General features: G+C 39.6%; 2 protein-coding genes across 2 annotated transcripts; both read right to left on the bottom strand.

Moving 5' to 3' along the window:
* Nucleotides 1–5863: 5863 nt before the first annotated feature.
* On the bottom strand, nucleotides 5864–15797 carry LOC308690215 (chymotrypsin-like elastase family member 2A). Its single transcript, XM_081364556.1, has 8 exons — nucleotides 15674–15797; nucleotides 15472–15560; nucleotides 15045–15142; nucleotides 14765–14893; nucleotides 14051–14187; nucleotides 13737–13882; nucleotides 6569–6721; nucleotides 5864–5983 (listed from the first exon to the last, which is right to left on the bottom strand). The coding sequence occupies exons 1-8, from the start codon at nucleotides 15711–15713 to the stop codon at nucleotides 5966–5968; spliced, it is 810 nt and encodes a 269-aa protein (XP_081220682.1). The 5' UTR covers nucleotides 15714–15797; the 3' UTR covers nucleotides 5864–5965.
* Nucleotides 15798–16234: 437 nt separating this feature from the next.
* Nucleotides 16235–21832, bottom strand: LOC308690338 (chymotrypsin-like elastase family member 2A; the record flags this gene model as incomplete). The annotated part of the gene is made up of 8 exons (XM_081364742.1): nucleotides 16235–16252; nucleotides 16837–16989; nucleotides 19876–20021; nucleotides 20191–20327; nucleotides 20884–21012; nucleotides 21164–21261; nucleotides 21591–21679; nucleotides 21793–21832. The coding sequence occupies 8 exons, from the start codon at nucleotides 21830–21832 to the stop codon at nucleotides 16235–16237; spliced, it is 810 nt and encodes a 269-aa protein (XP_081220868.1).
* Between the last annotated feature and the right edge of the window lie 4288 nt (nucleotides 21833–26120).

Here is a 26120-nt window from a genome sequence, read left to right on the forward strand (position 1 = left end):
GCATTAATGAGAAATTGAACAGGTGTTCCTAATAATCCTTTAGGTGAGTGTATTATATATCTAATATTATGGCAAAGGTGTTTGCAACACAAGACAAATGTTTGCTTTTGAGATGTTTATGGTATTTTGAATGCAGTGCTTCATTTTGCAAGAGATGTGAGGCATTTTGCATTTTGTGTGTGCAATTCTTGGATTTGTGAGTAAAGTTGTAGGGGAAAAAATAGGCAATGTTTTGAAAAATGTAAACTGTTGCCGAGGGTTCATTGGGCTATTTGGGCAACCCTGGCTCTTATGCCCTCCTGGAGTGTCTCATAAGCTGTATGAGATGTAAAGCTACAGAAACTTTGAGACAGAAAACCTTCCTTAACAACGCCTGTATGCTAAAACGTGTTTGTTGGCTGTTCTTTTTTCTTTTCTTTTTTTTACCTATAACTGACCTATAAACAATAGAGGAGGTTAAAGCCAAAGCCCAATACAGTTCTCAAGACTATAGGTGTCCTGTGAGGTTTCAGGCAACATAAACATGCTCAAATTAAAATTTTATATTAGTATTTTCCCTCTCCTCACCCCCTCACAATTTCTCTATCTCCTACTTCTCTATCTCCTACTTCTGCTACTCTCTTTCACACAATAATTTCCCCATTTTCTTGGTCATTTGTTTTTTTGATGAGAGATATTATACTGTAGTTTATAACTTGAACTGGAGATTAGCAGTCCACTCATAGCCCTTTTGCTGAACGTTAGGCCCATTTTGTTAGTTAGGTTTGGGCAAGAGAACAGGGAACTGATCTAAGACTAGCACAATGTGACTAGATGTCCAGTGAAGAGCAATAAATAGACTAACAGACGGACTGTGTCCAGCACTGTCAAATAGATAAGAGGCTTTGATGTGTTTACGTAATGATCCTCCAGTTGCAAATCACCAACACACAAACAAAAGCAAGACTTAAGATACACACAAGCAAACACATACAGATCTATATGAGGAAAAGTTGGTGCTAATAAATTTCATTTTCAATATACTGCATACATCATTGATTGATTTCAGTGTGCATGATCTATAACTTTGTTTCATCCTTAATTTCAGACAAAAACAAAAACAAATGACCAGCGAGTCTCTATGACATTTTATTTTAGTATAAAACATGTTAAAATAGTGAAATGCATTACATGCATCTCAACACAAGCTCTGCATTCATACAAATATTTTAGTCTTTCACCAATTGACAAAGCATGATTTTTGACAGATTTACCATAGAGTAAGCAAAGAGAATTGTACAAATATAAATAGTAAAAAGATGCAACAAAGTAAAACCACAAGTGAATCAAGCATTTTAGATGTTTGATGGGTAACTTTGCATGCAAATGAACATTTAACATGTTCATTTCACATTTAGCGGGACAATCAGAAATGCCCTGGGCCCTGTGACGAAAAGCGCTCCTCTGGACCCTAAATATAGGGAAGAAGGGGCCTTAACCATAAAAAGATTCTTCAAGCCCCAGTGAATTTAAGCAGCAGCCCTGTGTTCACGTTTTTCAGTTTCACGCTGCAGTTAATAAGTATTTTTGCTCAGTTATCCGTGGCTCCCGAGTCTCTGCCAGCACCGGAGCCCTTTCCGGACAGGAGGGAATTTTGCAGGCCTTGTAAAGTATAACAAAGAGAATGAGAATAAGCACAGCTACTACTGAGTTACACACAATGGCCACTATGGCAGCTGCAGACAGCCCAGCTCTTAGTTCTGTCTCCATGGTGAGTTGACCTCAGGGATCTGATGTTCAAGAATGGGGAAGACACATGAAATCACAGTTCATCTCAATGGGTTACTGTGTTTCAATTTCTGCTGCCATTTTACATGATTCTTGAAAGAGCCAACAACACCATCTGGTCCTTCGGTGAGTAAGAGTGATCTACTGATCAAAGGTTTGCATCTCTGCAAAGGCGGACTGTGTTAGCCAGATCCCTAGGGAAACATCCTTAGCCTCTGAATGATTCCTGAAAAACAGAGAAAACATTTTCTTAATGTAACAATGTATAATCGAGATTTTAAAAAATCTATAAATTTACTCACTAATAAAAAAACATACATACAATGGGATCCAAAGGCCATGAGACCACCAATAAAAATGTTTTGAATTCTTTTCTAAATTCACAAGTTTTCCAAATCTTGAAACTTAATTTAGAAATTGTAATTCAAGTTTAAACAATAATAAAAAGTACTACTAAGTACAACTATACTACAAGTATACTTGTATATACTACACATTTAAACATCCATGTATCTAAACCAAGATGGTTCATCATGTTGAATCTGTTTCTAACCAGTTGTTTTCTCTACCCTAGGTCAGTTCTCTGTTCAGAGCTCAAATTACTGTTAGAGGGTCAGTTTATATAGACAATCCAGAGCAATTCCACTCACATCAAACTCAAGTTAAGAGCCCCGGCTTGAAGTGAGACGACACATGGGCAAGACTGATGAACATCAAACTCTCTGTTTGAGGAACGAGGGCACAATATCATTTTACTTCCAATATGTTTTAAAGTGCCTCCCCAGATACAAATACCCTCCCCTCTCTAATCCTATTATCACAGCTCTGTATGCATATTCTGTTGAATAATGCAGACCTGGCTGATAGTACAGTAGAGCTTGTTTAAACACTATTTGCATGCAAACCAGATCATTCTGTAGAGAGGACATAATGTCTAACTTCTCCTCGTGGAAAAATGGTCCCATTGATGTAATAGGTCTGAAAATGTAAACTGCACTATGACGTACATACTGTGTATTCTGTAGTTAGGCTTAGCTGAGCTAGTCAGAATCAGTGACATTCTGATCAATAACAAGCTGAAAGCAATTGATGAGCCACAGTCTAACATGAACATTAGGGATCTGATTTAGGAATACTGCTGCCTTCCTGATTCATACATGGATATTTGTTTACAAACAATACTATGGCATGATTGTATTTGTTTGTTTAATATTTACTTGATTGTTTCTTATTTTGCTTTGTTTTAATAGGACTACAAATAAATAATAACAAAACAACATCATTTTCCGTGCAATCCTACACAAGACAAGGAGTTTGGAGACTGGATGGATGCTAATTTTTACACCATCTCAACGCCTCCAATTTTATTGATGAGATGACAGTTATGTCAAATGAGAGAGGTGAAAAGTTGACATAAAGAGCTCAAATAAAACCACCCACAAATACAAGTGTGATTGCTCTTTTTGTCAGTTTGCTTTGAAATGCAAAGAAAGAAAGACGCATGAAACATCTTATTTTGCTGACCTTATTGTGGGCAGTATGCATATATGCCTCTGTGCTTCGGTTCCAGATGAAACAACATGTTTGCATGGCCAGGATATATATTTGAGCATATCTATTTGAGGAACTGCAAAGAAGTTGCCAAGTGTTCACAGCACTACAGTGCAGCATGAGATAACTCATGATAATGTCAATTTAATATACTTCTATTATAGGTCCACTCAAATAGTGATATGGTCCTCAGGGTAAATAGTTTCAATTATTGTTGTTTTCTTCTCAAAAATAGGGTGTTCATTAATAAATAAATAAATATAAGCAAAATGATTCATATTTCGGTTATATAAAAACCATTCAAGCTGACATCCAGCTTTTCAAAAACAAAATCACAATGTAGGCTACCAGCGTTATAAAGAACTAATTGAAGCACTAGTTTGAGAAAAACAGCCCTACCCCCCTAAATGAAACATGAGGGGAACAATGAAACACTTGTCTGTCCAACACTATGTGGAAGCACAACAGCTGACTGCTGCTGAATAGGCTACAGCAGATAAGACTATTCAAATGAGTAAGAAAATGGTTAGGCTATCCAAGACTTTACAACATTTTTACATAAGCAATAAAGGACAAACTTGCCTGTTTATAAGATGAGAAGATGGTTCTCCATTCAAAACAATGCGATGCAACCCGTCTGGCGCCGCGCTGCAGTTTCTCTATTCATCCCGATCGTAAATTCTGCTGTTATGGCGATGCTGCTTTTGCAAATTGAACTTACCCGCATCTTTTACACTGGCATTGCCAAGTACTTCTAATTACAAGAAACAAGTCAAATGAGCTGATGCCCTGATGTGCAGTCAGATCAAAAAGTTTTCGCTCAGCAAGAGACGTCGAAACAGACGGGTCCGTGTCTGACCGCGTTCAGCATTCAGAATCCGGTTGATTTGAAGCGTCAGCTGCTCGGAGATCTCATCAGTCATTTACTTACGCAATGTTTACTTTTCGAGTGTGGCTAATATGCAGATGAAGTGGCATTATTCAGAGCAGCTTAGAGCTCAGCCTCCCTGCAGTCACTGCCTGACCCTGACTGTGCCTTGTAGGCGTGGTTGTCATTGTGGTGTTGTCCTGAGAACGAAAACAAACGTTAAACTCCGTTAACCAATGACAACGCGTGCGATCCCAGGTGACGTGAATGTCCCTGCACTGTCCGGACTCGGAGGCAGGCTTGGGTGGAGTCGGGAGGGAACTGCTTCGTGTTTAAAGATAAATCATTTTATCAGCCTTTAAAATGTACACGTGTATATTTAAGGCTGTAACCAAATATTCAGTATTGTTGGAGCTGGCTGTTGATTCAACTTATTATGCATGACTAATTAAAAACAACAACAACATGTTAAAGGGATAAAAATACAAAAGCGGGTTTCTTGAAATTGTTCCAGATAGCGATATATATAGATTCCACATAATCTGCTAAAATTGAATTAAATGATTAAAATAATTATTTTTACATTTTTCTTTCATTGAATGGCCCCCTTGAAAGTTTAGTGGGATCTAAAAGTGGGTCCCGGGCCCCAGTTTAGAACCATGGTCTATTATGTGGCGGACTAATGTATGTAAATTGAGGAATTAGTCACTGAAGAAAAAAAAAAAAAGATGTGCGAACCCCTTTCAATGTCTATGGTGGTCACAGTTCTGTGTGTTATTGCTGTTTTGCGTGCTCCTTTATAAATGTAATACAATATAAAAGTCATTTGTACTGAAGAATGCAGTTTAGAGCAGCTATTAAATGATTCCTTTATGGTTTACCAATAACGAGTCAGGAGTCCCCATGGAGCCATTAGGAGTACTGCAGAGAGAAAAGCTTCACCCGAATGTCACTCTTTGAGATATAGAAGCAAAGAGTTTCCTATCTCTAATTTGAATTTTTATGCCTTGTAGAAAACCAGGAATGAGAAATAATTATGGAGATTTATTTTTACACCTTGCGTCACAAAACAGCCAACAGGCAATCCTTGTTCCCCATACTCTTTTTGAATTTCAGAATTTCATTAAGTCTCATGTGGAGCAAAACCAGGTAACATACATAAGCATCCATCTAATCACATAAATGAGTGTAACACTCAAAAACTAAACTCATCTGTTTTCCTTAACAGACGCAGTTTTATTTTTCCACTAACACTATCTTTAAATTATGTTTAAGAATTTGGCCATGAAAAATACCCATTTTTATTTAAACCCACAGATCCCTGATCATGTGCTGTTTTCACATGATATTGTTGCATGTCAGTAGGTCATGATTATCATCCTTTCCTCCTACACTTGAGTGGGAAGCGATCATAGATAGCCTCACCTCCTTTGGCCAAATGATCTATCTCTGAGGTATACTGCAATCTTTAAAATACCATATCTGACATTCATATCTGCTGCATTCATCATGTTTGACAGATGCAACATACAGTAGCTGCCTTCCTTAAACTCTCAGGTGCTTAATCAGAAGAAGCTTTCAATCAGCTAATTGGAGTTTGGATCAATATTTTGGCAAGCATTTGGTAGTTTGTGTTGAATCAGTGTGGGAGAGTGGGTAAGGAAAAGAAAACTGATGGAAGGAGTTGATCCCTTGTTGAACCATTATGTATTTATTTAATGTTTTCTTGGTGGGTTGTTTTTTTTGGAATTAAAATAAGGTCAGCATCCTTGGTCCGTCTTAATTGTTCATCATGACCTTCAATGAGCAAAGAGAAATAGGAAATCTAATTAATTCTTTTAATGCACATCTCTCTAAATTTCTTTGGGTCATTTCCAAAGCTGAACGATGTGTAAACCATAATGGCTTTAGACAGAACTTAAAGGGATAGTTCAGCCAAAAATGAACATTTTGGTATCATTTACTCACCATCAGTTTGTTCCAAACCTGTATGAGTTACTTTCTTCTGTCAAACAGAAAAGAAGATACTCAGAATGTCAGTGAAGAATGTCAGTGAACAGACAGTTGACCGTAGCCATTGACTTCCATTGTAGGACAAAAAAAAAATACTATGGAAGTCAATGGTTACCACCAATTGTCTGGTTACCAACATTCTTCTAAATATCATCTTTTGTGTTAAACAGAAGAAAGAAACTTATACAGGTTTAAAACAACTTGAGAGTAAGTAGCTAAATGATGACAGAATTAAAGTTTTGGGTGAACTGTCCCTTTAAAGAACTGTAGTTTAACTAAATTTCAATATGCAATGCATGCATATTATCCATTAAATCGTACACAGTGTTGTGTTGTGAATATATTATTTCTGCAAAAGCATTATAGTACCTTGTCGATCCAGTCATTAAACGAGGACACACGGGTGAAAACAGTAGGCTTCCTCACGGTGTTACAGCCCAAACCAGAAACGAAGCTGGCAATACCGTGCACCTCCCAGATGCCGCCAGAGTTCTTACAGTTCAGAGGACCGCCAGAGTCACCCTGCATGTTCACAAAAAAGCAATTTACTAACTAACTAATTGTCATATATTGTCCTCAGTCCTCACACACAAAAGCATCGAGCAGTTTTTATCATACAAAAAATAGTCCAGGTATTTGAATTTGATTGACTTTTTTTACACAAGAGCTTTTAAGTGACTTTTTTTTTTAGTATTCAAATTTCATAAAAGCTTTCTGCGAGTAGCCTAGTGGCGGAAAGTTACTTATGTCTAGATTCGGATGGGACTATTTTTCTAAAAGACGCATGAGTTACAATTCTTATCACTCGACGTCTGTGATTTCATGTAGCTAGTCTATAGATTCGGACAGGACCAACACCAGTTTGGCGAAAAACAGATAAATTGCGATGGATTTTTTACAGAGGTTGTGTGAGAAAACACAGACTTGGCAGATTCGGACGCGACTAAAATCAGCTTAGCCTAATAACCTATGAGTGTGAAAGACGAATTTATCTAACGTCCCCCTGGAAAACAAGTCCAGTATGAATAGGGCTTAAGAGTGAGTCATTAAATAATTCATTCAACCGATTCGTTTACAATACTGAATCATTCAGTAACAAAACAACACGCGGTTGCTTTTGTGGCTTCGTTTGGAATTATATAGCCTATAATTTGTTGACGGAGCCAAGTAAGTTACTCAAACTGTTTGTTTACTGCACTATGGTATAAAAGCAAATTTGGAGCAACATGGCTCTTTTGCTGGAGCCGAGGGATATTGCTTAAATGAGTTGCGTTAAACGTACAGTATGGAATTTTTCGCCAGTGTGTTGAAAAGTATGTCTTGGTTTGTCTGTTTGAGACTAGCAGTAAGCTAGATCAACATTAGAATAACATACAGATCATATTCTAACATTTTATCATTATTGAACTATATAAGATAGTTTTATGTAAATGTGCTCACCTGTTTAATAAGTACATGTAGGAGCGGTCGAAGTCTCGGACGTTGAGCTCTCGTTTATATACTGTCTATGGGAGCTCTCGGCATCTCGAAAACACAGCGCTGATATTGATTCTCGTTTTAGTTCTCCTTTTTTATCCAAAGTCTGCTTGCCATGGTCCGTAATGTTTGAACGAAACAACAACAGCGTGCAAATAGACATTGCGAACTCCACAGTTGTCTGCGTCTGTCGCTTTGGTTAATCAGAGGGCTCTGCTCATAGCTCTGGTTACCATGGCAGTACGAGCGGAAACCATAGGCGGAAACCAGGGACAACGCGGATATGACGCCATTGACTGCGACAAAACGGAAATAAAGAAACGTGCCGTGTCTAAAAATTAAATTAAAATTTCTCCTGGTTTGAAAGTTGTTGGAAACATTTGGGATAATGTAAGTACACAACTAAAAAAAATATATGACGTAGATATAGTGATTTTTGCTAATTTTAAAGCAAAAAAGTTACATATTGTGCCTTTAAATTACTCTGTAAACTTCATCAAATAGATGTCTCACAAATGAAGTGGCACAAGATTAGAGCTGAACGATGGATAAATTGAGAATAACGATTTATTTTGTTTAATTTTGTTTTAACTGAGATCAGATTCTCCCTCGATTCTGAACTGACAACTAAACAAAATAAAATGTAATTGTTCTGACTAAATGTTAATTGCTGCAGTCCATTTAAATTGTTCAATTAATCTGAGTGAAAGTAGGCCTATGGTTTCGTTACTGGGTGAATCTGTATTTTTAATGAATCTCTTAAATGAATGATTCTATGACAAAAAAAGTAATTTTTCAGTTATTTGTCGTTATATGGTCATCTGGGTGGCGTAACAATCGACAAAATCGTTATTTGAAGTTACTTGGTGATTTTGCTCGATTTTGATCAAATCCGTGTTTATTCAAACTATAAACTTTTATCCCAGTACATGTGATAAATAAATATTTGTAACACAGAAATAACGATATCGTGATGTTGAAAAGACTGTTTGTGAAGCTGTTTCATAACGACACTCGTTTACTAACGTAACCTCGGTTCACTCTAGAGAGGGAACGAGTGTTGCGTAAGTTTAGCTTACGGTACGGGAAAACTCCTTTTCTCGAGAATACTGAAGCAAAAAATTATCCTTTAATTTTTAGAATGTAAAACACATTTGCTGCAGCAGGCAGACATAGGCGAGACGGCTCGCGCGCCTATTGGCTGCTCTGCGGCAACTGCTGCAACCGGTTGTGTGTGTAACAGGGTGTGGCTTAGCCTATAAAAAAAACCCGCACAGGTTGCACAAGTGATTTCAGTCGACTAGAAGCAAAACCAAAGTGCAGCACAAGTACGGCAGGCTATGCAACACTCGTTCCCTCTCTAGAGAGAACCGAGGTTACGTTAGTAACCGAGTGTCGTTCTCTTACGAGAGTACTCTCGTGTTGCGTAAGTTTAGCTTACGCTACGGGAACCCTATGTAAAACACCTTGCGTGCTGAATTTTAAACATTTACGCCCCAAGGGCAGTGGCCCGGGGCTCATGTAAAGTGAAGAGAACACAACGGCTTAACAGGGCGGGACGACTCGGTGTTATGAGATAGGTGCATTAACGTATATCTATACAGTTAAGGCAGTATGACCACCTTAAACTGCATGGGCCACAGGACTTGCAGTATATCAACAGTCTAATCAAACTGAGTTGGGTAGACAACGTTAATATAGCATTATCAGACTAAGAGCAGTCTGGCCTGTAATGCGGGTACTTCCAGGTTATAAAACCTTACAAATGTAGACAGCGAGGCCCAGCCTGCTGCCATACAGATGTCATGGATAGAAACCCCACTTGGCCATGCCCACGACGAGGCCATACCTCTAGTCAAGTGGGCCCTTACCCTTAAAGGGCAGTTTAGACACTTGGATGCATAAGCTGACGTGAAAGCATCCACTATCCATCTGGACAGGGTCTGTTTTGAGATGGCTAGCCCTAGAAGGGCCACCGAACGAAACGAAAAGCTGCTCTGATTGCCTGAAGGCGGCGGAGCGCTCTACATAAATCCTTTATGCCCCACCGGGCAGAGAAGGTTAACCCCTGCCTCACTATCAGACATAGGGAGGGCCGATAGGGAGATAACTTGCACTCTGAAGGGAGTCGTAAGCACTTTAGGGACATAACCGTGTCTTGGTTTGAGGATGACTTTAGAGTCATTAGGCCCAAATTCCAAGCACGTAGCGCTTACTGAAAGCGCGTGCAGGTCGCCCACCCGTTTTACTGAGGCCAGTGCCAGCAGAAAAGCGGTTTTAAACAATAGGTATTTTAACTCCACCGTGTGCTGTGGTTCAAACGGTTCGGGTTTGTTAACACTGCTATGGCCGCCACATATACTTTTAGCGTGGAAGGGGTTCTCCCGCTGTCCAACAGCTCTTGTAGGAAAGAAAGAACCACCGTTACCTCACCTTTTAGCGGGTCTAAGTTCATCAAACCCAGCTGCAGTACCGATGAGGCTGAGGCCATGAGACCCATCATCCTCTGGAACACTCTGAGGGGGAGATATTTCCCCACAGTTAATGTCGCCGCCAGGCGCTGTATCACTGCCGCGCGTTCCTGTGTCAGGCGCGCGCCCATACAGCTGGAGTCCAGATCTATCCCCAGAAAGGAGATTTTCTGGCTGGGGAGTAGAACGCTTTTGGTCCAGTTGACTCTGAGACCCAACTGCTCGAGATGGGTCAGCAGTAGTGTTCTGTGTAACACCAATTCTTCTTTTGACTGTGCTAAAATTAGCCAGTCGTCCAGGTAGTTCAGGACTCTCACGCCCCTTCGTCTGAGGGGCGCAAGCGCCGTGTCCATGCACTTCGTAAATGTACGAGGTGCCAAAGACAGGCCGAAGGGAAGAACGGTGTACTGATAAGCCTGGCCCTCGAAGGTGAACCTCAAGAACGGCCTGTGACGGGCTGCTATTTGGATCTGGAAATCCTTCAGATCCACTGATATAAACCAGTCCCCGGATCTAATTCGAGCGAAAATTTGTCTGGTTGTAATCATTTTGAACGAGCGCTTCATCAGCGCTCTGTTCAAGTGTCTAAGATCCAGTATAGGGCGGAGCCCGTCATCCTTCTTTGGTACTAAGAAGAAGTATCCATGCATGCATCCATCCATCCATCTTCTACCGCTTATCCGGGGCCGGGTCGCGGGAGCAGCAGTCTAAGCAGGGATGCCCAGACTTCCCTCTTCCTCGACACTTCCTCCAGCTCTTCCGGGGGGACACCGAGGGGTTCCCAGGCCAGCCGGGAGACATAGTCTCTCCAGTGTGTCCTAGGTCTTCCCTGGGGTCTCCTCCCGGTGGGACATGCCCGGAACACCTTCCCAGGAAGGCGTCCAGGAGGCATCCGGAAAAGATGCCCGAGCCACCTCAACTGACCCCTCTCAATGTGGAGTAGCAGCGGCTCTACTCTGAGCTCCTCCCGAGTGACCGAGCTTCTCACCCTATCTCTAAGGGAGCGCCCAGCCACCCTGCGGAGAAAGCTCATTTCGGCCGCTTGTATCCGGGATCTTGTCCTTTCGGTCATGACCCAAAGCTCATGACCATAGGTGAGAGTAGGAATGTAGATTGACCGGTAAATCGAGAGCTTCGCCTTGCGGCTCAGCTCCTTCTTCACCACGACAGATCGGTACAGCGACCGCATTACTGCAGAAGCTGCACCGATCCGTCTGTCAATCTCCCGTTCCATCCTTCCCTCACTCGTGAACAAGACCCCGAGATACTTGAACTCCTCCACTTGAGGCAGGAACTCTCCACCAACCTGAAGCGGGCAAGCCACCCTTTTCCGACTGAGGACCATGGCCTCGGATTTGGAGGTGCTGATTCTCATCCCAGCCGCTTCACACTCGACTGCAAACCGTCCCAGTGCATGCTGGAGGTCCTGGTTTGATGAGGCCAACACGACCACATCATCCGCAAAGAGCAGAGATGAAATCGTGTGGTCCCCAAACCTGACCCCCTCCGGCCCCTGGCTGCGCCTAGAAATTCTGTCCATAAAAATTATGAACAGAACCGGCGACAAAGGGCAGCCCTGCCGGAGTCCAACACGCACCGGGAACAAGTCTGACTTACTGCTGGCAATACGAACCAAGCTCCTACTCCGGTCGTACAGGGACCGGATAGCCCTTAGCAAAGGGCCCCGGACCCCATACTCCCAGAGCACCCTCCACAAGATGCCACGAGGGACACAGTCGAATGCCTTCTCCAAATCCACAAAACACATGTGGATTGGTTGGGCAAACTCCCATGAGCCCTCCAGCACCCTGTAGAGGGTATAGAGCTGGTCCAGTGTTCCACGACCGGGACGAAAACCACACTGTTCCTCCTGAATCCGAGGTTCTACTATCGGCCGGATTCTCCTCTCCAGTACCCTGGCATAGACTTTCCCAGGGAGGCTGAGAAGTGTGATCCCCCTATAGTTGGAGCACACCCTCCGGTCCCCCTTCTTGAAAAGAGGGACCACCACCCCGGTCTGCCAATCCAAGGGCACTGTCCCCGACCGCCACGCGATGCTGCAGAGGCGTGTCAGCCAAGACAGCCCCACAACATCCAGAGACTTGAGGTACTCAGGGCGGATCTCATCCACCCCCGGTGCCTTGCCACCGCGGAGTTTCTTGACTACCTCGGTGACTTCAGCTTGGGTGATGGACGGGTCCGCCTCCAAGCCCTCAGCCTCTGCTTCCTCAATGGAAGACGTGACGGCGGGATTGAGGAGATCCTCGAAGTATTCCTTCCACCGTCCGGTGATATCCCCAGTCGAGGTCAACAGCTGCCCTCCTCCACTGTAAACATCGTTGGTAGGGCACTGCTTCCCTTTCCTGAGGCGCCGGACGGTTTGCCAGAATCTCTTCGAGGCCAGCCGATAGTCCTTCTCCATGGCCTCACCGAACTCCTCCCAGGCCCGAGTTTTTGCCTCCACAACCACCCGGGCTGCAGTCCGCTTGGCCCGTCGGTACCCATCAGCTGCCTCAGGAGTCCCACAAGCCAGCCAGGCCCGATAGGACTAAGAAGAAGTAACGGCTGTAAAACCCCGACTCGCTTTCTGCCAAGGGAACGGTTTCCACAGCCCCTTTTCTCAGCAAATTCGCTATTTCGGTGCAAAGTAGGTGTGATACTTCCTAATTCACCGAGGTTTCGACCCGGGCTATGAAGCGCGGTGGTCTGCGAGCGAACTGTAGCGAGAATCCCTGTTTCACTATATTCAGCACCCATTTCGAAGCCCCTGGAATACTTTCCCACGCTTTTGCGTGAATGGCTAGGGGTAGAATGAAATCTGGGTTCTGTTCGCTCATATTCGGGGACCCGGAGACCCAGCCATGACGACGCACTTCGTTCATCATGTTCATTTCGAGTGGGGCATACAGTGCTTCGCACAGTTTTTCTGTAACTGGCACCCCGGTCGTGAGCGCGGGCAGCTGCTTTGACACAGACACGCGGCGCTGCGAGCTGTTCACAAAGTGTGTGCGCTGAGAGGCAGACACGTGACCTACACTCCCCACACTGACAGCGCGCACGCTCACACATTGAGGTTCTATGTGTGTGCGTGGTGCAAATACAGTCATATTCACAAGCGGGAGTGGGCGCTGTACAGCGGGCACATTTCCAACACTCAGAATATGAACGGCATGAGCCAGTTTAACTGATATGGACCCTGTGGCGTTGTGGGACACTGCATTGGTAGTCCTTGCGTGTAAGAGTGAACACTGGGGAGTGGGCACAGTTCTTACACTTAGCGGTCTGGCGGCTTGAGCCTGCTTTATTGTTTTTGACCTTGGATGAGTGTGACACACAGTGAGGGTAGTGTTATCGTGTAGGGGTGGGCACTAAACGTACGCAACACGAGAGTCATCTCGTAAGAGAACTGCTCTCTCTGGGTCAGTCAGCACGAACGCAAATTTGAATGTTCCAGTGTGATTTTTTTGTAAAAGTTTAATAGACACAGCTAGGCGAATCGTTATCATCTCGGAATGAGATCGCAATTAATCGTGCAGCTCTACTCAAGATACTTGCTATTGAACAGACACAGACTGAATAACTTTACTCACATTGCAGCCAGCGACAACGCCGTCTCCCCCAGCGCAGACCATAAATTCCTTGATGGTGGAGCCCCACCAGTCAGACCTGGAGCAGGTAGCGTGATCCACAGCGGGCATCAGTGCTTGCTGCAGTCTGTCAGGAAGAGAGCCTCCAGCTGGGACACAAGCAAAGTATGTTTATTAATACTGTTCTGTACAGATTTCCTCACATAAACAATAAATCATGGCATGGTTTGTTTTATGCTTTAGGAATATTCAAACAATTCAGTTATTATTACAAGCGTGTTGGCTATGTCAGGTCTTGTGTGCACACAAGCACTTACTGGAGAGTCTTCCCCAGCCTGTAATGTAGCAGGGGTAGTTGTTTGGGAGGACGGAGCCAGCAGGAGGAATGCAGCCCAGATGAACAGTGTCACTCAGTGTCACAGGCTTGGACAACTTGATCAGGGCAATGTCGTTTCTGAATGAACACAATCACATGTGAGAGCTGTTGTTTACACTCACTGTGTTGAAGTCCACAGTCAGTGTCACAAAATGTGACGCCATATAGCCTATGACTTGATGACTGTACTGTATATGAATATAAACTGATTTGAGTTTTACATAATCATGTGATTTTATAATCAGCCCAGAAGAAAGCTATTTTCTCTTAATGTGTGAGCCTTCTGATTCATTGGCCACTATATAGCCTATAAGAATAATAAAGTGCAGTAAACAGTAAATTATTCACTGCTCAAACCAATGTGTTTATGATTTCTAAATAAAAATATGAAAACCGTTTGCCATTTCAAGCAACATAATTTAAAAATAAAGTGGATATAATTATTTTGAAAATTGTTTGCCTGTCATTTTAAAAGCAGTCAGTTTTACAGTATTGTGGTCGTTATACAAAAATACTTGCTCTAATAACCTATAAGTATTTCAGTGAGTTTAAAATCTGTGAATTCGATCAACTATTGACCAGACATGTTTACTTTTCTATTCCGAAGGGTAAATTCTACAGAATTTACTAAAGATCTACAAAGTATAATACTTACCCAAGAGCCACAAACATGGAGTTCCATTTCTCATGTACAATGATCTTCTGAGCACTGATGGTCGCTGAGCCGTCCTCATATGTGGACAGGTCGTGCTTACCAACATGCACCCTGTAGTTGCGCCCAGAACTACAGGAGAGAAAATTCATGATGGCTAAAATCCAGTTGAAAGCTATTGAATTCCTCATGTTAAAAACATTTAACACATTTGAAAAGGAATTGGATTCTGCACTGATCAGAGATTAATATATTAGATGAACACTGTATTGGACTCTTATACCTGATGCAGTGAGCAGCAGTCATCACCCAGTTTTCGGCAATGATAGATCCACCACAAGTGTGATACCATGAGCTACCGCTCTGATACTGCAGAGAGATCTAATCATGGGAAACATAATTAAGCATGGTACTATTATGTTAAACATTCAAATACAATTTAGATACTTTTAAAACAGTAGACCTTTGTACTAGCAATGCCAAAATAAGGGGTTTGATTCCCAGGGAATGCATGAACTGATGAAATGTAAGCTTTGAATGTTGTAAATTGCATAATGTAAATGAAATGAAATGTAATGAAAGAGAGGGAACAGATGCAAAGGCAAAGTGTGGAAAGTAAATCAGAAAGGCAGAAAGGGTGGCTGTTTGTGAGATGGAGGTGGTAACAAGAGGAAATGGGAAATAAAGGCAGACAAAATGGTGCTACATACCTGCCAGGGCCAGCTGTGGGGTCTGGCTTCCTCTCCATTGACCACACGAGTGATGAGAGGCTCAATGGGTGGTTTTCCACACCCAAAGGCTGCAGTAGAAATTCAGAATAAAACCTTTACAACAACATCTCTAATCATTATGTTGCAGGATATTAGGTCTAAATCTCCTGAACACTTCTGTTCAGGTGTGGAGACTTCTTACCGCTAGCGATGAGCACTGATGCTAGGATGAGGGCAAACATGTTGACTCTGGTCAGCTGCCCGAGCACTGGAATTGTGCACTTTTAAACCCTCTTTATTAGGCACTGATCAGCACTGATCATGTGCTGTTTTCACATGATATTGTTGCATGTCAGTAGGTCATGATTATCATCCTTTCCTCCTACACTTAAGTGGGAAGCGATCATAGATAGCCTCACCTCATTTGGCCAAATTATCTATCTCTGAGGTATACTGCAATCTTTAAAATACCATATCTGACATTCATATCTGCTGCATTCATCATGTTTGACAGATGCAACATACAGTAGCTGCCTTTCTTAAACTCTCAGGTGCTTAATCAGAAGAAGCTTTCAATCAGCTAATTGGAGTTTGGATCAATATTTTGGCAAGCATTTGGCAGTTTGTATTGAATCAGTGTGGGAGAGTGGGTAAGGAAAAGAAAACTGATGGAAGAAGTTGATCAATTATGTATTTATTTAATGTTTTCTTGGTGGGTTGTTTTTTTTTAGAATTAAAATAAGGTCAGCATCCTTGGTCCGTCTTAATTGTTCATCATGACCTTCAATGAGCAAAGAGAAATAGGAAATCTAATTAATTAGTTTAATGCACATCTCTCTAAATTTCTTTGGGTCATTTCCAAAGCTCAACGATGTGTAAACCATAATGGCTTTAGACAGAACTTAAAGGGATAGTTCAGCCAAAAATTAACATTTTGGCATCATTTACTCACCATCAGTTTGTTCTAAACCTGTATGAGTTACTTTCTTCTGTCAAACAGAAAAGAAGATACTTTAAAGAATGTCAGTGAACAGACAGTTGACCGTAGCCATTGACTTCCATTGTAGAAAAAATAAAAAAATACTATGGAAGTCAATGGTTACCACCAATTGTCTGGTTACCAACATTCTTCTAAATATCATCTTTTGTGTTAAACAGAAGAAAGAAACTTATACAGGTTTAAAACAACTTGAGAGTAAGTAGCTAAATGATGACAGAATAAACATTTTGGGTGAACTGTCCCTTTAAAGAACTGTAGGCTATTAGTTTAACTAAGTTTCAATATTCAATGCATGCATATTATCCATTAAATCGTACACAGTGTTGTGTTGTGAATATATTATTTCTGCAAAAGCATTATAGTACCTTGTCGATCCAGTCATTAAACGAGGACACACGGGTGAAAACAGTAGGCTTCCTCACGGTGTTACAGCCCAAACCAGAAACGAAGCTGGCAATACCGTGCACCTCCCAGATGCCGCCAGAGTTCTTACAGTTCAGAGGACCGCCAGAGTCACCCTGCATGTTCACAAAAAAGCAATTTACTAACTAATTGCCATATATTGTCCTCACACATAAAAGCATTGAGCAGTTTTTATCATACAAAAAAATAGTCCAGGTATTTGAAACTTTTTTTACACAAGAGCTTTTAAGTTACTTTTTTTTATTTTTTTTTATTCAACTTTCATAAAAGCTTTTAGTCACTCTTTCTGCGAGTTACTTTGTTCCGTCAGTAGCCTAAGTGGCGGCAAGTGAATTCTGTCTAGATTCGGATGGGACTATTTTTCTAAAAGACGCATGAGTTACAATTCTTATCACTCGACGTCTGTGATTTCATGTAGCTAGTCTATAGTTTCGGACAGGACTAACACCAGTTTGGCGAAAAACAGGTCATTTGCGATGGAATTTTTACAGAGGTTGTGTGAGAAAACACAGACTTGGCAGATTCGGACGCGATTAAAATCGCCTAGTAGCCTAGCCTAATAACCTACGAGTGTGAAAGACGAATTTATCTAACGTCCCCCTGGAAAACAAGTCCTGTATGAATAGGGCTTAAGAGTGAGTCATTAAATAATTCATTCAACCGATTCGTTTAAAACACTGAATCATTCAGCAACAAAACAACACGCGGTTGCTTTTGTGGCTTCGTTTGGAATTATATTATATTTGTTGACGGAGCCAAGTAGGCCTAAGTTACTCAATATTAACTGTTTGTTTACTGCACTATGGTATAAAAGCAAATTTGGAGCAATATGGCTCTTTAACTGGAGCCGAGGGATATTGCTTAAATGAGCTGTGTTAGGTTACTCTGTAAACTTCAGCAAATAGATGTCTCACAAATGAAGTGGCACAAGATTAGAGCTGCACGATGGATAAATTGAGAATAACGATTTATTTTGTTGAACCCTTTCATGCATGAATTATGATAACCTCAGTCAGGATTTTTTTTCCTATGTGTTTTTATTGCTCTATAGGGTATGAAAAACAAGATTTGATTTTTATTTACATTTTTTTTTTACTATTTTTTCAAAGAGATCTTCAGATGTCCACTTGAGTGGACAGTATGCGGTTATGGTTTAAACTGAAGATATACTGTATTAAATATAATACAATAATCAAACAGATATAGTATGTGTATTTAACAAACTAATCAATACAATTATATCAAATCATGTGAAAACTATAATATAAATACAAAAAATATAAATGCGAAATATTGCAAAGGCTTCATACAACTTCATACAAGTTGCACTTCGCGTATCTTTGATATCAGAACATGAGGACGTGATTCCATCAGAATTCTCTACAGCCTGTCAAGGTACAACTGTGGAAACCACTCAGATGCTCCCTCCAGTGTACCAGAGTATGGATATTTACCCTTATTAGCTGATAATTCTGATTATGTTCAAGATGGACATGCACATTTCTATCATAGCCCTCCTCTGAGAAAACCTAGCGATACGTTTTTTCAATCTCATCTGAAATGATCAGTGTTGGGGGTAATGCATTACTTTTTTGATGTTACAAGTAAAGTAATGTTACAAGTAACATGCATTACGTAATCAGATTTGTTTTAATGTTACGAGAAATGTATTGTAACATGCATTACCTAATCAGATTACTTTTTGATCTAACAAGTAATTAACTACAAGTAATGTGCATTACCTAATCAGATTACTTTTTGATGTAACAAGTAAAGAAACGCATTAAAAGTAACATGCATTACGTAATCAGATTACTTTTTGATGTTATGAGTAAAGAAACACATTACAAGTAACATGCATTACATAATCAGATTACTTTTTGATATTGAGTAAAGAAACGCATTACAAGTAACATGCATTATGTAATCAGATTACTTTTCTGATGTTATGAGTAAAGAAACGCATTACAAGTAACATGCATTACATAATCAGATTACTTTTTGATGTTATGAGTAAAAAAACGCATTACAATAACGTGCATTACGAAATCAGATTACTTTTTGATCTAATAAGTAATGCATTACAAGTGTCATACATTATGTAATCACATGACTTTTTTCGATGTAAATGAAAATTACATTCTAATAATACAAATACATTTATTTACAGTAAAAAAAGTCACTGCAGATTAAGTTTTTAAGTTTTACATTTCAAAAACAATATTCACATTATAATTATGAATTGTAGCTGAAATATTTGCCATTGATATTGATGCATGACGTCCACTACAGTGGACGTGATTAATCAGAGTTCTCTTACGAGAGATTCTCTCGTATTGCGTAAGTAAGCTTACACTACGGATAAAGTATTTTTTTCTCGAGATATGAAGCCAAAAAATTATCCTTAATTTTTTATATATTGTCAATGCAGTGCAGCAGCTAGCAGACCTAGAGCAGGCTATCTAGCGGCCTCATTGGCTGCTCCGCGGCAACTGCAGCAGCCTGCCACTGAGCCTCATTTCATTACTGGATGAATCCATATTTTTAATGAATCTCTTAAATGAATGATTCTATGACAAAAAAGTAATTTTTCAATTATTTGTCGCTATATGGTCATCTGAGTGGCGTAACAATCGACAAAATCGTTACTTGAAGTTACTTGGTGATTTGGCTCGATTTTGATCAAATCCGTGTTTATTCAAACTATAAACTTTTATCCCAGTACATGTGATAAATAAATATTTGTAACACATAAATAATGATATTGTTTGTGAAGCTGTTTCATTCCTATATAACTGCTCTCTCTGGGTCAGTCAGCACCAACGCAAATTTGAATGTTCCAGTGTGATTTTTTTGTAAAAGTTTAATAGACACAGGCGAATCGTTGTCATCTCAGAATGAGATCGCAATTAATCGTGCAGCTCTACACAACATAGGCCTACTTGCTATTGAACAGACACAGACCGAATAACTTTACTCACATTGCAGCCAGCGACAACGCCGTCTCCCCCAGCGCAGACCATAGATTCCTTGACGGTGGAGCCCCACCAGTCAGACCTGGAGCAGGTAGCGTGATCCGCAGCGGGCATCAGTGCTTGCTGCAGTCTGTCAGGAAGAGAGCCTCCAGCTGGGACACAAGCAAAGTATGTTTATTAATACTGTTCTGTACAGATTACCTCACATAAACACTAAAACATGGCAAGGGTTTGTTTTATGCTTTAGGAATATTCAAACAATTCAGTTATTATTACAAGCGTGTTGGCTATGTCAGGTCTTGTGTGCACACAAGCACTTACTGGAGAGTCTTCCCCAGCCTGTAATGTAGCAGGGGTAGTTGTTTGGGAGGACGGAGCCAGCAGGAGGAATGCAGCCCAGATGAACAGTGTCACTCAGTGTCACAGGCTGGGACAACTTGATCAGGGCAATGTCGTTTCTGAATGAACACAATCACATGTGAGAGCTGTTGTTTACACTCACTGTGTTGAAGTCCACAGTCAGTGTCACAAAATGTGACGCCATATAGCCTATGACTTGATGACTGTACTGTATATGAATATAAACTGATTTGAGTTTTACATAATCATGTGATTGATTTTATAATCAACCCAGAAGAAAGCTATTTTCTCTTAATGTGTGAGCCTTCTGATTCATTGGCCACTATATAGCCTATAAGAATAATAAAGTGCAGTAAACAGTAAATTATTCACTGCTCAAACCAATGTGTTTATGATTTCTAAATAAAAATATGAAAACCGTTTGCCATATCAACATAATTATTTTGAAAATTGTTTGCCCGTCATTTTAAAAGCAGTCAGTTTTACAGTATAGTGGTCGTTATACAAAAATACTTGCTCTAATAACCTATAAGTATTTCAGTGAGTTTAAAATCTGTGAATTCGATCAACTATTGACCAGACATGTTTACCTTTCTATTCCGAAGGGTAAATTCTACAGAATTTATGTAAAGATCTACAAAGTATAATACTTACCCAAGAGCCACAAACATGGAGTTCCATTTCTCATGTACAATGATCTTCTGAGCACTGATGGTCGCTGAGCCGTCCTCATATGTGGACAGGTCGTGCTTACCAACATGCACCCTGTAGTTGCGCCCAGAACTACAGGAGAGAAAATTCATGATGGTTAAAATACAGTTGAAAGCTATTGAATTCCTCATGTTAAAAACATTTAACACATTTGAAAAGGAATTGGATTCTGCACTGATCAGAGATTAATATATTAGATGAACACTGTTTTGGACTCTTATACCTGATGCAGTGAGCAGCAGTCATCACCCAGTTTTCGGCAATGATAGATCCACCACAAGTGTGATACCATGAGCTACCGCTCTGATACTGCAGAGAGATCTAATCATGGGAAACATAATTAAGCATGGTACTATTATGTTAAACATTCAAATACAATTTAGATACTTTTAAAACAGTAGACCTTTGTACTAGCAATGCCAAAATAAGGGGTTTGATTCCCAGGGAATGCATGAACTGATGAAATGTAAGCTTTGAATGTTGTAAATTGCATAATGTAAATGAAATGAAATGTAATGAAAGAGAGGGAACAGATGCAAAGGCAAAGTGTGGAAAGTAAATCAGAAAGGCAGAAAGGGTGTCTATTTATGAGACGGGGGTAGTAATGAGAGGAAATGAGAAATAAAGGCAGACAAAATGGTGCTACATACCTGCCAGGGCCAGCTGTGGGGTCTGGCTTCCTCTCCATTGACCACACGAGTGATGAGAGGCTCAATGGGTGGTTTTCCACACCCAAAGGCTGCAGTAGAAATTCAGAATAAAACCTTTACAACAACATCTCTAATCATTATGTTGCAGGATATTAGGTCTAAATCTCCTGAACACTTCTGTTCAGGTGTGGAGATTTCTTACCGCTAGCGATGAGCACTGATGCTAGGATGAGGGCGAACATGTTGACTCTGGTCAGCTGCCCGAGCACTGGAATTGTGCACTTTTAAACCCTCTTTATTAGTGATGTCACATTGGCCACACAAAATTATGAAATAGGTGCTGCATGAAGCATTCCACCAGTTTGGCCTGGAAAAACCTATCAGTTTTTGAACAGCTGCTTTCCATGAATCCATTCACATGGCCTTCATGCATAAACCTCTGTCTGACTCAGTTCCCTTAACCCTTGAGCTGTGTCGAAAATCCTGCAACACCTTTTGTGTTCCCGGTCAAAAATAACCAGCCTTTTAAAAATTGTTCTTTTTGTCAACTTGTTTTCTTTCAGTTAGCACAGGTTTTGTATTTCTATTTGGAACTGATTGATCATATAGGCCTCATGGATCTGAGCTTATGCACCTCAGTTTTTGAGTGAAAAAATCATTATTTGTGGATACATTTGTTCATTGTTCAACAAAATATGGTATCAAAAATTGTACTGTTTATCAAACTACTGTGTTTTATTGTTGAACAAGGAAGTTTGTTTTGAAATGCTTTTATTTTGTACAAAATGGGACAAAGTCACATTTGAGGTGTTCCCGATGAGAAAAAGGCCTAACTTCCTGGTTAAACATTAAAGCACTCTAGTGTGATAAATTGTACAGAATATTTTTTAATTTTATAAAAAATTGCCCAAATTACCCACAAATAATGTTTTTTTTTGTTGTTGTTGTTGGTCGAAAACTGAGGTGCATAAGCTTAGATCAACAAGAATGTGAAGGTGGTGGTGGTGGTGGGGGGGTGGGGGGGGGAATGGGGGAAGTAGTTATACCCGGACTGAGTAAAGTCAGTAAGTTTTAGTATAATGCGATAACGTTAACTAGACTTTTCAGGAAAAATAAAAGCTGGGTCAAAATCCCCCAAACACAACCTGAGGTAAACTCATTTATATATATTAACATACAATTTAGCATTTACATTAGAAAGAGAGCATCATTTGGAAGGAAATAGGGTTTTAAAGTTAACATTTGGTGTGATATTTGATCAACTTGTCAAGTGGGTGTGAGTTTCCTAAAGTTTCCCCTGAGTTTCTTTTTTTTCTGGGCAATGTTTGAAATGTTTATAAAGATTAATAAAATGTAAAAACTGGGGCAATTCGCTAGTATATACAATATAGTTTTTTTTTCTTTTTTTCTTGTGCTCTATTGTGTCTTATGCTCATTAAGCTGCATTTATTTGATCAAAGTAAAAACAGTAATATTGTGTTACAATTTACAATTTAAAATAATTGTTTTTTATTATAATGATATGATTTTAAAAGGACATTTATTCCTGTGATGCCAAAGCTGAATTTTCAGCATCATTACTCTCTTTACTGTCACATGATCCTTCAGAAATCATTCCGATATGCTGATTAGAAACATTTCTTATTATAATCAATATTAAAAACAGTTGTGCTTCTTAATATTTTTGTGGAAACCTTGATAAAAAAATTTCAGGATTCTGTGATGGATAGAAAGTTCAAAAGAGCAGCACTGATATGAAATACATTTTTTGTAACATTATAAATGTCTTTACTGTCAATTCTGATCAATTTAATGCATCCTTGCTAAATAAAACTATTAATTTCTTTTTTTTTAATTACTGACCACAATCTTTTGAACTGTAGTGGAAATTAATCTCTATTTTCCCCAAGTTGTAACATATGTTGTTCTAATACATGTGTAACCCCCTCTTAGCAGCTGTGAACAATATTACATTTAAGTGTACAGTAGGTATAACCTGTGGTCAAGTTTGAAAGTGTTCAGCACAGCAGATGGTAAGTTCTCAGGGAAACGAGGTTAGCAGCAGGATTGACCCGTGTCTGTATCAATGTCTTTTTTTGGGTCAGAAAATTCAGCAAATAATATTGCACCTTTGAACCCATTGAGCACTCCTCAGACTTTATATGCTGTGTATTTATGTACTTTGTATGATATAAAAGTAAGAGGGTTTGATGGTTCCTCTGTCATTGTCAGACTAAAGGTCATCATATCATAAAAACACATTCAGGCCAATAACTCTATTTAATCATGCATTGAATCAAGCATTGATTGAAAAAAAGCACATCTTTTGCTTAAATATTTTAATGTAAAAAACAACAACCACCAATAAAATGTGATTTTGTAACATAAATGTTTTTTTATCGCCTCCTCATTAAGATCCAATATGAGGTCAACACTGACAGAGCTGATCTGTTGCTCAAAGACAGTTGCAGCAGAATGGTCATGTGTTGGCTTGCATTTTGACATGGGGGTTAAAAAAAGTGGACATAAGTTTATTTACAGTGTTTAATATATGTTGTGTTAAAAAAACAGCAAGCTGATGAACCACTGTACAATCTACAATTTACTTGTAGATAATAGAAAAACAGTCATGACATGGACGTTGCGTGCTCTGATTAATTGCCTTATTCACTGAAGGGGCGTGTTCAAAATAATAGCATTTATAAACTCCATAAAAATGGAGTGTAATTAGAGAATTAAATATGTGAAATATCAGATGTCATAGATTGTCCAGTATTAAGGAAAAAGGGAAGCAAATGATTCAAACATTGTTATAAAATGTCTTTCCTTCTGAATTGTTAAGTAATATGGGCCGTTCCACACACTGGGTCTCATTCACTAAGCATGCACATGCTGAATTTCTGCGTGAAATCTGCGTATAAACGTTTTGAACAAATCATGATTTATCAATAACTTTTGTTCTAAAATGTATTCTAAATTTACAAAAAAGAATTAAGGAACAACTGAAACCACTTACAGTAAATGCAAAAATCACATACTCTTGGTGGCCTTATAAACATGTTAAGGTGAAATTTGAAACCTTAGATCTTAAATATATTTCATCATATATATTTATATGTCATACATCAGTAAATGTGACAAAATAAGAAAAAAATCATGTACGTATACACGTGTTGTGAATTAGGTGGAAAGTTTTCATATTATGAATAAATTACAGTAAAATTACCAGAATGACTTTTCTGGTAAATACACAAATATGCTGTTCACACATGATCTCAGCTGTAATTTACTGGTAATTAACCAGTAAAGACTATATGTGTGAAAGGGGTTTTTGTTCGGAGGAACAACGTAATTTGATTAAAAAGTTGATTGTTAATTGCTCCCCTAAAATGAACTCAAATGCTTTAATGAACAAAAACCTGAAACACACGGAAGAAAACTACCGTCTACTGTTAAAACGGATTAAAGAATAGTCCGAAAGGCAAAGATTCACCCCTAGAAAGATCAAAGGTTAATCTAAAAATACCTGTAAGCTGTTACAGTCAGAAAACCATTGATCAATATCAGCAAGAAGCCCCCGTAAAACACCATTTTTGAAAAAAATGGCATGTGCAGAATCATTTAAAATTTGTCAAGGAAAACATCGATTGGCCCAAAGAGAAATGGTGTTACATTCTGTGGACTGATGAGAGTAAAATTGTTCTTTTTGGGTCTTGTGGTCATTGACAGAATGTCATGCGACCCCCAGGTACTGAAGTCAAGCCACTGTACAAGACAGTGAAGCATACCGTAAAAATCATGGCATGGGGATGTTTATCATACTATGGTGTTGGACCTATTTATTATATACTAGGGATCATGGATTAGTTTGAAAACATCAAAATACTTGAAGAGATTGTTGTCCTATATTCCGAAGAGAAAATGCCCTTGAAATGGGTGTTTCAACAATACAACGACCCCAAACACACAAGTAAACGAGCAACATCTTGGGTTCATACAAAAAGGATTGAAGTAATTGAGTGGCCACTGTCCAGCTCAATCCCCTGACCTCAACCCCATGAGGGTTTACATTAAAAATGCAGTCTGGAGCAAAACCCCAAAATTCACAGGAACTATGGAATAGTTTGTTCATCCTGGGTTGAAATACCGTTTCTAGGTGCAGTTAGTTGACTCAATGCAATACTGCACAGCTGTTATCAAAAACAGTGGTTATGCAACTAAAGAATCTTTAAAAATGTCTTCAGTTTATAAGTGTTTGAAGTTATAAGTTTGAAGAGAATTTTGTTGTTGTTGTTTTTTGTTGTTTATTTAACAGATTAATATTCCCTCTCTTTGCTTCCTGAAATTAATGCAAACTTGATCATATTTATTAATGCTTTGATTTGGATTTGAATGTGTAATGTTTCCACTGGGTTTGAAATATGGAAATGAAAGATATTAAAAAATTTTTGCACTTTATTCACTTTTATACTGCTATTTCTTTGAACATAAATCTCAAACTCAGGAAGCCCTGAAGAAAACGAATCATCC

Source organism: Scardinius erythrophthalmus (assembly GCF_964197995.2).
Source record: "Scardinius erythrophthalmus genome assembly, chromosome: 5".
Classification (NCBI taxonomy): Eukaryota; Metazoa; Chordata; class Actinopteri; order Cypriniformes; family Leuciscidae; genus Scardinius; species Scardinius erythrophthalmus.

Excerpts from the sequence above, each read along its gene's own strand:
- LOC308690215 (XM_081364556.1), bottom strand. The coding sequence starts at position 15,713 with ATGTTTGCCCTCATCCTAGCATCAGTGCTCATCGCTAGCG. Across the intron at positions 15,561-15,673 it reads ATCAGTGCTCATCGCTAGCG|CCTTTGGGTGTGGAAAACCA; the intron begins GTAAGAAGTCTC and ends TTTCTACTGCAG. Across the intron at positions 13,883-14,050 it reads AGGCTGGGGAAGACTCTCCA|CTGGAGGCTCTCTTCCTGAC; the intron begins GTAAGTGCTTGT and ends CTTGTGTCCCAG.